The sequence below is a fragment of the Aedes aegypti genome, chromosome 2 (assembly GCF_002204515.2).
Source record: "Aedes aegypti strain LVP_AGWG chromosome 2, AaegL5.0 Primary Assembly, whole genome shotgun sequence".
Lineage (NCBI taxonomy): Eukaryota > Metazoa > Arthropoda > Insecta > Diptera > Culicidae > Aedes > Aedes aegypti.
In genome coordinates this window covers 428,581,691-428,594,499 of record NC_035108.1, presented here as the reverse complement: position 1 = coordinate 428,594,499, position 12,809 = coordinate 428,581,691, and the positions used below count along the sequence as shown (strand labels likewise).

Here is a 12,809-nt window from a genome sequence, read left to right as displayed (position 1 = left end):
ACTACCCCAGACACACATATCCGCCGTTGCAGCACAAGTCACAAGGCAGGCATCTGTAACGAACAGCATATGTGCGACCAGAGTCCCCCATTGCAGAGACTAAAGCTGATTACCTTTCATTTATTTAGCTCATTTCCCACTATCATTATTTATACAACAATTTTTATTTATTTACTTTAATCTTATCCATTCATTTTCACTTTCATACACGTTCACCTGGCATTTCATCATCCGGCGGCACCCATCACCCACCTTCACCTCATCACCATCAACCATATGCTCGGATTGGCCCCTATCTCCCACCATGCGGGGACAAATGGACGACGCACTGGTGAATGAAACCGCTCCTCCTGATGTCCTGCACTGAAGTACGAAGAAATCGAGCGGCAGAAGTATCTGATCCTGAATGGGCAATACAGCCTGCGCAATTGTCCCCGGGCGCTGATTCCGCTGCATAGTGTCGTTCTGGTAAGAATTCAATTACCCAATTGGTACCTAGTGACGACGTTGCTCGGGAGCTTTATCTACGCAGAGTACATTCATCGAAAACGAAATTAATTTGGGATTTTTTAGTAACTGTAAGCCGGTTATCAGTTTTCACAATTCGCTTAAACCAGTTACAGTTAACCCTTAACGTCCCAGGACAGACCTTGAATTTTCAAATATCCATCATTTAAAGACCAGTAGATCAAATATGAGAATAAGCTTCTATAATACATTTTTTAGCTCAACTGAACAGAAAATATTTGCATAAATATAGAATCTATCAACTTGCCTTTTTATTACACCTTCCACGTTATAATTCCACCAATTATCCGTGCATCCGAAAACTCTCACGTTCCCCGTCGAACAGTTTCTAATAATCATTCCCTACTCTGTTTCTTCCTCTAATTAAAGGCTAAGGAGCTCGAACGGGAACGCAACCTTATCCTTTCCGGTGCCGGGGACTCCATCCCGGAGGACATGAGCAGCTCGGTTTTCACCGTCAACAAGAAAACCAACCAACACATCTGCAACAAACGCGAGAAGGTTAGCTTTCATTTTATTTTATTTTTTGTTCCATCGATAATCTTTTAATTGCGGAATTGCGTATTAGGAGCCAGTCCATTTTTCAAGGGATGTAATATCATTGATCTTCGAGCAGGCTGAAAGTTTCAGGGGTTGCTCGTATATAAAGAAAATATTTCGCAAAAAATCAAATTTATATATTAAGGGATAGTGGGACAAAAAACTCTAAAAATGTCATGTCACAAAACAAGCAGAATCACAAAAACTGCTATAATGAACTGCTATTTTTTTATGATAAATACCGTTTTGCATAAAGGTTTATTCTAATTATTATCTTTTCAGCGCAAAGTATAAACGTTAGAAACATGCTCTTGATTGAACATTATTTATGTTAAAAACATGTTTTGGAACATCAAAATAAAATCGATTTATCTTTAACACCAAGTCTCGATAGTAGGCCTGGCCATTTTAATATTTGTGTTACATTATCGATGTGTTGCAAATATTAAAGTTGACAAGAAAATACCAGAAAAAAAAATCTTATATTTCCTGGATGCTTTTCAAAATTGGCTATGCAAGCGCTTATAATAGAAAAGAATAAAATAAAAAAACTAGAGCGAATTTGTTGAACGGTAAATATTCAACAGGATTCTCGAATTATCGATTATCGAATACAAATGAAGTGGCTGATGGTGGATATCAAGCTCTCTAGACAACTAGATACACATAAAAGGAAGGTTTCAGAATACTGAAGCAATTTTCCGCACTAGGGTGGATGTACCAATAGTGGAAGTACTAAGCACGATTGAACTTCATTTTAACACCCAAATTTATGATGCTTAATGAATGTACATGTTAATGTTGTAACGAGAAGTAACGACCATTGACTTAAAGAGACAAATGATTTCATCGCAGTAATCCACGGCATGTCAGTGAAAATAATACCTCCACTATTTGTACACTGTTTCTTTAGTTGCGGTATATTTTTAATTTGTGTTTCTATACCCGAGGAGGAACAAATAACTCCCCAATAACTTATACATACCATATTTTGGTATCATACCAAAATTAGGTATTGTTCAGTTGTCAATACCTCAATTTGGTATTTTAATGGTATTGAAAAAAATCTTCGAAAGAATCAAAAATACTTCATTGAGGTATTAAACTGCTATTGAGGTCTGCTGGAGGTATTGAACTACTACTGAAAAATTTCAATTTTATATGAAAATCCATCAAGTATTATTGAGGTATTACAATACCTGATCTAGTTATCAGTTTGATGTTCATAGAATATGCTTGAGATATTATTTGAGGTATTTTACTTCATATGCAGGGCTCATTCATACCTCATTCAGGTTGTAAGTATTCGAAATTATCTGGTATGGAATACCTTAGTTTGGTATTCAGAAGTTATTTTCATCTACTCGGGTAGTTGTGGTATCCGTTGATTTCTTATGGGATCCTCCAATATAGGAACACTTTACCGCAACTATTAGTACAAGCAAGAAAAGTTTTAGCTATTTTAGTGATATTTCATCAGTTTTAAAGGAATTTGAACACTCTTTTCAACTGCTCCGTGTCTCAAGAAGCCTATACGTCGATTGGCAGTGTCGGTTCTGTGGTTAATGTAATAAAATCAGTGAAAACGACACTACCGCAAGTATAGGAGCATCCACAACAATGGGATCATTTACTCCACCACGTCAAACAAAACTTAAAATTCAACACAAATTTCTGAGTATGAAGCTATAAAATAAGAACGGTTTACTGATTAGTATTTTAAGACCTTATTTTGTTATTATTATAATTCTTAAATATAAATAATTAGCATGATGATATCTCCAGAATACAAGTGTTTATTGACGAATACTTTTTCTTTGTTTAATACTGTATGCTTTACATTTATTGAAAATCAAATCTTCTAGTACCGGTAATTTAATGCACTGTCGATACAGAGAGTTACATTACCGGAGAAGTGGTACTCGTCATAAAGGGTCGATTCTACCCCATTACCCCGAATTCCATGTTCCCGAAGGCCATCACTCCGAATTCCATTACCTCGAAAGTACCATTACCCCTAATTCCATCACCCCGAATGCTATTTCCCTGAATTTACAGTTCTCTTGACATGATGACATTGATAACATTTCCCCCATGATATTGGAATTCTGGGTAATGTCATTTGGGGTTATAAGTCGTTCGGGGTTTCGGAATTCGGGGCAATGAAATTTGGGTTAATGGCATTCGGGGTAATGGGATAGAATCTTAAAAGTAAAGATGGGCAAGAAAAATCGGAGCCGTTCAAAAGATCCGATTCACTCAAAAGAACGAGTGATCCGTGGCTCTTTTTTAACGAGAGCCGATTGATTTGAGCAGCACGGATCAGAAAAACAGTTTTGGTGGGATATCGACCGTCGAGACTGCTTTTCGAGATTTCCTGGCGTATTTTCGGTCCTCGGGTTTCTTAATAAAACAATTGTTTTGATTAAAGCCGACGTTTCGAGCATTTATTTGCTCATCTTCAGGGCAAACTACAATTTTACAAAATTATGCTATTGTTAAAGTCAAGTCCGAACAATAATTAAAATTACTTACATCGTCAATTGCTTTTAAGTCAAGTGGATATGAACAAACATGGAACGAACGGCTAACAACATTACACTGGAATTACAAATAAATTTCGGACATAATGATATAATTTACATTACCTTTGTATCATTTTAACGGAGCACAAACTTACACAGCTTTCACCCGAGCACATCTAAACAGTTTTAAAACAGAATGTCAATGAGTGGCCAACTCAGGGAGATTGTGTGGAACAGACGAAAAGGACAAGAACACATTAAACATAAAGTAATAGTATTCTGTTGTCCACTCAATTTGCGATTGAGTGCAGAAAACCTGAATACACAACGCTCAAATTACTTGTATCGGTCCTAAAATTGACCGTTTTGGTGTCACAGAAAATGTGACACATTTCAAGGATTTGCAACGCTTGTAATCGGCTGTCTTGGTCAAGGATTCTTGTTTTCGACAGATCGAATCGATGATCATTATCTCATGCAAGTATTGTTTTCTCCAGACCGTGCTCTCTGGGCTCTCAGCATAGACAGACAAATTCGTCCCACCCACTTGCGCACAGGAAGACGTAAGAAAGAGAGAAAAAGTGCCCACTTGAATGGCAAATACATCGGCCGAATGTATCGTCAGTTTTCGGGGAAGAATGAGAGAGAGAAATATACGAAAGGAACGACGCATGTCGCGCAACAAGGAGTGAACCGATCTTTTTCCGTTCACTCGGTTCAATTCGCTGTTCTTTTGCGAGCCGCTAAGCCATTGAACCTTTCAAAAGATCCGGTTCACTAAAATGAGTGATTCAGATCGAATCCGTTTTTCCCATCTCTATTAAAAGGAAAGGTAGACTAATAGTGGAGGTATTATAGTTCCATCGTGCGACAACTCGAAAGTCATGATTTTTCATCAAGATTCCAATAGACTGCCGTTCTACGCATATTTGTCCCGCGGTCCATAAGGTTTACATAGAACATGGGACAAATAGGCATAGAAGGGCAGTAGACTCCATGCCAAAAGTCAAACATAAAGTTCTTCTTCTTGTTTCTGATGTAACCTCCCAACTGGGATAGAGCCTAACTTCTCAGTTTAGTGTTCTTTTGAGAACTTTACTGAGTGCGTTTTTTACTAATTAACCATTTTTGCATGTGTATATCGTATGGCAAATACAAGGATACTCTATGTTTCGGTGAGTCGTTAATATTTCCTATCCAAACAGATCCTCGACAGGTGGGATTCGAACTCATGCCTCTTAGTATGGTCTTGCTGAAAAACTGCGCGTCTACCACTACGGCTATGTGGGCCTCCTAAAGATAATATTATTAAATCCGAATACCATTTCTGTTATGGCCAAATTTAAAAAAACGGTATTATAGGAGATCGGCATCACTCTGCTAGTCATTCTTCAAGGAATTTTATCAACAATTCCTCGAAGATAACCTTAATTCCTACAGTATTTTCTTTAGAGATTCCTCTAGTGGTTTTGCCAGAGATTCCCCCGGGAAGAACATTTGTTCATTACAAGATTTTCTAGACCGGTTTCAATAGGGCTTCATAAATACTTTCAGAAATTCGTTCAAGAGTTTCTCCAGGGATTCTTCCAAGAATTATTCCAGGATTTTTTGCAGGGATATTTTTACAGGGATTCGCCAGGAGGTTATGCCGGAATTCCTGCAGAGGTTACTCCAGTAAATCTTTACTAGAATTTCTCCAAGGATTTCTCAGGGAAGTTTTCCAGGAATTATTGCAGATATTCAATTTCTTTAAAGATTACTTCAAATATTTCTCCAGCTTTTCTTCAGGTGCTCCTCTGAACATTCCTCAAGGAATTATTCCTGACATTTTCTCCAGGGATCGCTCTAGGAATTCTTCCGGATTCCACTAGAAATTCAATCAGGGTTTCTACAAGATATAACTTCATGAATTCCTATAGGGACTGCTCGAGAGTTTTCTTCAGGGAATTCGCCACATGAATTATTCTAAGGATTCCTTGGGGATTCTTCTTAAAATTTCTACAAAGATTCGTTCTGGGCCTCCAAACAGTCCTTCGGGGATTCCTCTAGAAATTCCTACAGTGATTTGCCCGATAATTCCTTTGGGGATTTCATAAAAAAGAATAAGATTTCCTCCAAAGTTCCCTCCGTGATTTTTTTAGAGATTTCTTCAGGAAATCCTTTCTGGAAGAAGTTTTTTGAGAAACCCCTGGAAAAGTTCCTGGAGTGATTCCTGGAGCAATCTCTGAAGGAACCTATAGAAAAAAAAATCTAAACTAACCCCTAGAGGAATCCCCGGTTAAGCTCCTGGAAGAATCCCTGGAGAAATTCTGGAGGAGCCTATGGAGGAATTCCTGGAACTTCAAATATGATTTTTGGCTACGCAGTCTTTATTTTTCCAACCGATTGTTGTATAATGAAGACTACGTAGCCGAAAAACATATTTTTGTTTAAAGATATTCCTGATGAAAAAGCTAAAGAAATCTTTGCAGTAATCCTGTACAAATCCCTGGAAGAGTCTCTGGATAAACTCCTATAGGAATCTCCGAAGGATTATCTAAGTTAATTACTGAAAGACTCTTGAAGGCATCTCTAGAAGTTTCCCTGAAAAAAACTCTGATGAAATTCCTGCAGGAATTCATGGGAGAATCTCTGAAGGAATTTCATCAGGAACTCTTCTTAGAGGAATCCCCGGAGGATTTTTTGGGTCCAAGAACGAAATCCTGGAGAAATTCCTGGAGCATTATCTGGAGAAACCCTGGGAGTAAGTCATGTAGCGATTTTTTGGTGGCAACTCTGAGAGAATTGTTGGATGAAATTTATGAAGAATTTGTGAGTTGTTGAACACCTGAAAGAATTCCTGATGTAATCCCTGGAGTCGTGGAGGAATCTTGAAAGAAATCCCTGCATAAATTCTTAGGACAATTTCCAATGCAATTCGTGAAAGAAACTCTGGAGAAGTTTCAAGAGAAACTCGTGGAAAAATCTCCGCAGGGTTTTGAGAGGCCAAAAACGAGTTCCTGGAGAAATAATTGGGGAATCCCTGAAGCATTATCTGGAAAAATTCTTGTAGTAAGCCATGTAGCACGATTCGAGAAAACCTGGAGGAAAATCTTGAGGGATTCGTGAGTTGTAGAATACCTGGAGAAATTCCTGACGGAATTCTGACAGAATCCCTGCAGCGTTCCGTGGAGGAATCCCGAAAGAAATCTTCGTTATAATTCCTAGGCGAATCTCGAGAGGACTACTGGGATATCGTTGTATGTATCCGTAGAAGAATCCTCGGAAGAAATCACTAGAAAAATATCTTGAGTAATCTTTGAAGAGATTGTTCTGGTGTAACTCCTGGTGGAAGTTCTGGAGAAATCCTTGTAGAGATTTTCCTGGAGAAGTATTTGGAAGATTTTCTAGCGGAATCTCTATAATGGAATACTAGAAGAAAAATCCCTGGAGAAATCTCTGGAGAAATTCCAGATCATTCCTGGAAGAATTCCTGAAACAGATTCTGGAGAAATCCTGGATGAAACTCCTGGCAGAATTCCAGATTTTACTGGGAATATCTATTAAAGAATCACTGGTGATATTCCTGCAGGAATTCCTTACAAAATCCTTCAGAGAATCCCTCTAGATATTTTCTTGCAGGAATTCTTGGAGGAATTCCATGTCAAATCCCTGGAAGAATTGCTGAGGTATCCCTGGAACCCTATCGAAACCGGTCTAGAATGTATTATGGCGAACAAAAGTTCTTCCTGGAGGAATCTCAGACAAAAGCCCTTGTGGAAAAATTGTTGTAGGGATTTCGATAGAGATAATCTTTAAGGAATTTCTGGTAAAATATTCGAAAGAATTCCTGGAGAAATCTCTAGAAGAGATCTCTCTCTCTCTCTGGAAATAGGAGTTTTTGGAGGAATCCGGATTGTGGCAAAACCCTTACCAAACTTTTGCGAAAAAATGCTCAGAATCAAATAAGAATTCTGTTCAAAACTCTAATGATTGAACAGAATTCTTATTTGATTCTGAGCATTTTTTCGCAAAAGTTTGGTAAGGGTTTTGCCACAATCCGGATTCCTCCAAAAACTCCTATTTCCAGAGAGAGAGAGATCTCTTCTAGAGATTTCTCCAGGAATTCTTTCGAATATTTTACCAGAAATTCCTTAAAGATTATCTCTATCGAAATCCCTACAACAATTTTTCCACAAGGGCTTTTGTCTGAGATTCCTCCAGCAAGAACTTTTGTTCGCCATAATACATTCTAGACCGGTTTTTTTTTCAAGAATTGTACATAGCTTTCCTTCAGAATTTTGTCCAATCTTTATTTTAAAATCCAACCTTTACAGATTTGAGAATGTTAAAGTTTCTGTGATTTCACAATATTAAAGTTTCTGTGAGAATCTTGCCCATGTAATTTTTGGAACTTATATTCAGAATTATACCAGAATCTTAAAATTTCGTGAAAAGTCTGTCCTGACGAATTCCATCCAGAATGAGTCAAAAAAGTAAAAACCATTCTAGATAATCTTCGATTTGGATTAAATTTTGCACATGTTTTTGGTATGGTAGGATAAGTGTTTTCCGTAGAAAACTCGATCATTTCGAATATTTTTTGTAAATGGCCCACAAGTTTTTGCAGGCAATTTATTTGAAAAATTCTTACTGCGAGACTGTTCATTTAAGAGAAAAATGTGAAGTTTTAGTGTACCGCTTGGACTACATATAAAAAATATACGCTGAAAAATATTTTATTTGTTTTCATGAAAAAAAAATTAATAAAATTTAAATTTTAAATTCCACAAAATTTTTGAATATTTTTCAAATGTTCACCAAAGAATCAAACAAACTTTTGGTGGATTTACAAAACTAGGCCATTTTAAATAGTTATTCGTGATTCTCCGTGAAGAAAAATAAGTTAGAAGAGATATATATGGCCAATACTCTTGAAACCGTATTGTTCTTGATGGAGAATTGCGAATGACTAATGAAAATGTCCTTTTTTTTTATTTTAATAATAAGCTTTTGCATTGAGCTCGATATACATAATTCATAAGTGGCTAATTTTAGAAAAATGATCATGATAATCATTATGGTTTAGAATAATTTTAGGACTCTTATTGTATCTTCAGAACGTATTTATTTTGACCAAAAACCAAAACTTTGAAAATTAACCGAAAGTTGTTATTAAAAACAATTTTTTATAAAAAAAATTCTCTATCATAAAAGTTTGTATCAAGCATCTGTTTCTTATCAAGATTCTATGGTTGAAATTTAAAAAAACATTTAAAATGAGCTTTTTGTGTAATTTGAAATTTAAGTTTTTTTTTATTTTTTCACGAAAACAAATAAAATATTTTTTAAGCCTATATATTTTTCTTATAGTCCAAGCGGTTCACTACATTTTCTTCGTAGAACGTTTTTCTCTAGAATGAACAGTTTCAAAGTTAGAATTTTTCAAATAAATTGTATGCAAAAACTTAAACGCCATATTCATAAGTTAATCGTGAGTCAAAATGATTGATTTTTATTTGGAAAACACTTATTCTACCATACCGAAAACATGTGCAAAATTTACTACAAATCGATGATGATCAAATTCTGTGACTGACCAATTTGGTATGAAATTCGTCTCATTTTACATTATCCTGCCAAGAATTCCCGTTAATTCCTGTTAAATGCTTATACTTCTGTTATGTTCTGCAAATGCATTTGGGAAATTATAGATGCTAAATTACAATAGTAATGTGCAAACCTTATATAAATCATGCAAATATGACAATAATTAGTGAGTTGCTCCTTTTACGTCACTGTAGAAGAATAATACCGAAAAAATTCAGCCCAATCGCAAAACATTGATAATGTAGCAAACAGATTCCTAATTTATGCATCGTTTCTTGATCCCGCAGCTCAAAACCATCCGCGAGAAAAATGCCGAACGGCTGATTAAGCAAGGTCTCCGCTGGGAACGGGAGCGCCTACAGATGGAGGACTACAACCGTCAGAAGGAAATCGAACGCAAATCCCGACGGGAAGCTCTGCTCGAAAAGGAAAAGCTCTACATGATAGAGGACAACGAGCGGGCGTTGAATTTGCTACGAATGAAAACCAAAAAGGGTCCCTGTCGAGACATGGATTTGCGTACTCTGTTGATGCAACAGCGGGAAGAATTGGGCGAGAAAATTCAGCAGCGTGATTTCGATTTGAACGATGACAAACGGATGGACTCCGATCGGAGTAAGGAGAAGAAGCGCCGCCGTAAGAAGCAGATGGCGAAGAAGGGAGGGGATACGCAACTTTCCTCGCCGGAAGAGGGTTACAGTTCGATGAACCCACCGGAGCTGGCTAGCGATTTGGAAACTTCGATTATGATCAAGATTGACAAAGACAGTAAGGACTCCGGAGATGACACGGATGCGCTGGACGATGTAAGCACGGTTGAGGTCTCGGAAGGTGCCGGAGGATCGGAAGCGGAAGATGCCGATAACAGTGAAGCTGTAGATCCGTCGGAAGCGGCCGAAGCGGAAGCCATGAAGGAAGAGATGAACAAGGCGCTGGAAAAGAAAAAGGTTAAGGCTCGCAATGAGGATCCCAAAATTACCAGATTGAAGGAAGCGGATGTGAGTATCTGATTGAATCTAATGTCAATCGAAACATACTGATTTCAGTTCTTCTTTCAGACCGTGAACGAAATCTACAGCATCGCCGATGAAATAATTATACTGGAAAAGAAGAAGGGCAAGAAAGGGTTCGGAATGAAGTAAATGCGGGTTCAAGTTGACGGCCTTGAAAAATTCTAGTCTATGTGCTCAGTGGGCGCATATAAAAAATTGATTGTGATAACGAGTGACCCAACGTAGAATAGTTCAGTTTGTAGCAAATATATTATGTTGAATCTTTTACATTGCGTTATTTGATGATGTCTAAAATCATTGGAACTGTAACACTTCACATCGGAACAACATAAGAAATAATCCTATAGGGTAAGAGCACTGGTTTTGGCCAGTCAATGTCAATTTTGGCCAGAAAATGTCTTTAAAAAATATATGGGAAGCTGTATTTATACTACAAATATGTCAAGCCCTCAATCCATATTATGTTTGTAAATATCGAGACTGAGCTAAAACAATTGTTTCGCTTCGAAAATATCGTTGGTCAATATAGACCGCCAGAACCAGTTTTGGCAAGAGACTTAACTTCGGTTCTTAAATTGGCCAATCACATTGATTTCTTATGAGAGTGGCCAAATTAGGAGTACCCTAGCCAAATTAGGTGTATGAGAATTAAAATTATAAGGAAAATAATTGTTTTTCTTATGTTTTGAATCAATTTGAACGAGTAAATAAAAGTAGCTCTATCACGTGAATGTGATCTACTGAACACAACAGGTTTCATGCTGATTTGCTTTGTAAAACGGTGTATAATCCCCTATGGCTTCAACTGGCGTATGGCCAAAACTAGAGCTTCAGCCCTAATTATTTGGGCATTTAAGATTCAACTCATCAACATGCAAAATGTAAAACAACAATAACCATTGATTGAAAGTAGGACAAATAACTGACATTATTTTTTAAATGGACTTTCGATTTGGCTTAAATCAGAAAACAAATGCAGATGGTTTTGGAGCAGTCACCATTCAGCTGAATGAAATTTGTTCAAGTCGCAAAAGCTTCCCCAACTGCTGGTCAACTCTGCAGCAAAAACTTTATACAAATATTTCCAGCTTAAGTATAGACAGTCAATTGAAGGATAATGAAGCGAAATTTGAAAATTTCCAATTAACCCAAAATCGCCGACACAAGGTTATATCTGCTTTGATGAGTATTTTTATAATATTTTTATCGCGCCTTTTCCCGGATGTGTAGACATTTGGCATCTGCGGATGAACCAAAAGCCTTTCCATGTAGTTACTAGTCTCTGACTTCCCTACTCAATATCGTAGCTACATATTTGATGAAATATTTACTTAATAGTTCTGCTGTTTTGCTCCAGAAAGGATTTAAGCTTATCAAACATGTTTTGGAAATCTAGATCCTGTCGTGTTATAAACTTTTTCACGTTAAAGTTATAAACTTTTTCACGATGACGATGACGGATAAAGATGAGCAAAAAAAATCGGAGCCGTTCAAAAGATCCGAATCACTCAAAAGAACCAGTGATCCGTGGCTCTTTTTTAACAAGAGCCGATCCATTTGAGCAGCACGGATTAGAAAAAAAGTGACCCGGAAAAAGAACGAGCCAAATCTTTTCCCCTATTCTCCTTCGTTCGTTTCTCGACTTCATTATTACGCTTAACACGTGCCTTGCTTTGCGCGGCACGCATCTCATGCAAGTATTGTTTTCTCCAGACCGTGCTCTCAAAGACAGACAAATTCGTCCCGCCCACTTGCGCACAGGAAGACGTAAGATAGAGAGAAAGAGTGCCCACTTGAATGGCAAATACATCGGCCGAATGTATCGTCAGTTTTCGGGGAAGAATGAGAGAGAGAAATATACGAAAGAAACGACGCAAGTCGCGCAACAAGGAGTGAACCGATCTTATTCCGTTCACTCGGTTCAATTCGCTGTTCTTTTGCGAGCCGCTAAGCCATTGAACCTTTCAAAAGATCCGGTTCACTAAAATGAGTGATTCGGATCGAATCCGTTCACTAAAATGAGCCGTTTTGCCCATCTCTAATGACGGATAACGTGCGTCATATGAGTAGCAAATGGTTTAAGACCAAGTTTAAGACCAATATGCTCAGTCAGTCCCATCTGCAAAAAGTAGGCATTGAGAAAATGGGCTGTGAAGTTTCCAAACTCGTTTTCCATACGAATATTCAAAAAATCCCAGAGGATTAAACATGATCAGATCTTAATGAAACGTTCACAATTTGCATTTCATCTCGATATCTTTTCGAGAAAAATATAGAGATGATCAAAACATGGTTATTTTTTGTGTTACACGGGGCGGAAATCTGTAGCGGAACTGATATGCGGTTACTTTTCATTATGGGACAATTTGACTTGCTTCTTTTTTCCTAATTTTTCCGAACAAATCATATTATCTTATGAGTTGAGCTGAAAGAGCATTGAAAAACATGTTGAAAACTGAACTCAACTCAATTTTGACGAAAATGCAGATGGGACTGACTTGCGATTCACGGCAGTATGTCTGACCTCCTTTCTTCTGAAAAGTTTACAAACCTTTATCGATCTTCACATCCACGATGTAAATTTGGAAAACATACCTCATCATGTCAATCAACA

General features: G+C 37.4%; 1 protein-coding gene across 6 annotated transcripts in view; it reads left to right on the top strand.

Moving 5' to 3' along the window:
• The window catches only part of LOC5573900 (intracellular protein transport protein uso1), a 128,683-nt gene extending 118,221 nt beyond the window's left edge, over nucleotides 1-10,462 (top strand). For all 6 annotated transcript variants that reach the window (XM_021847647.1, XM_021847642.1, XM_021847643.1 and 3 more), the window contains 3 exons: nucleotides 898-1,029; nucleotides 9,470-10,180; nucleotides 10,241-10,462. In XM_021847647.1, coding sequence (XP_021703339.1) covers nucleotides 898-1,029; nucleotides 9,470-10,180; nucleotides 10,241-10,324 — 927 coding nt within the window. In that variant the 3' untranslated portion in view covers nucleotides 10,325-10,462. The remainder of the gene's footprint in view (nucleotides 1-897; nucleotides 1,030-9,469; nucleotides 10,181-10,240) is intronic.
• The last annotated feature ends 2,347 nt before the right edge of the window (nucleotides 10,463-12,809 follow it).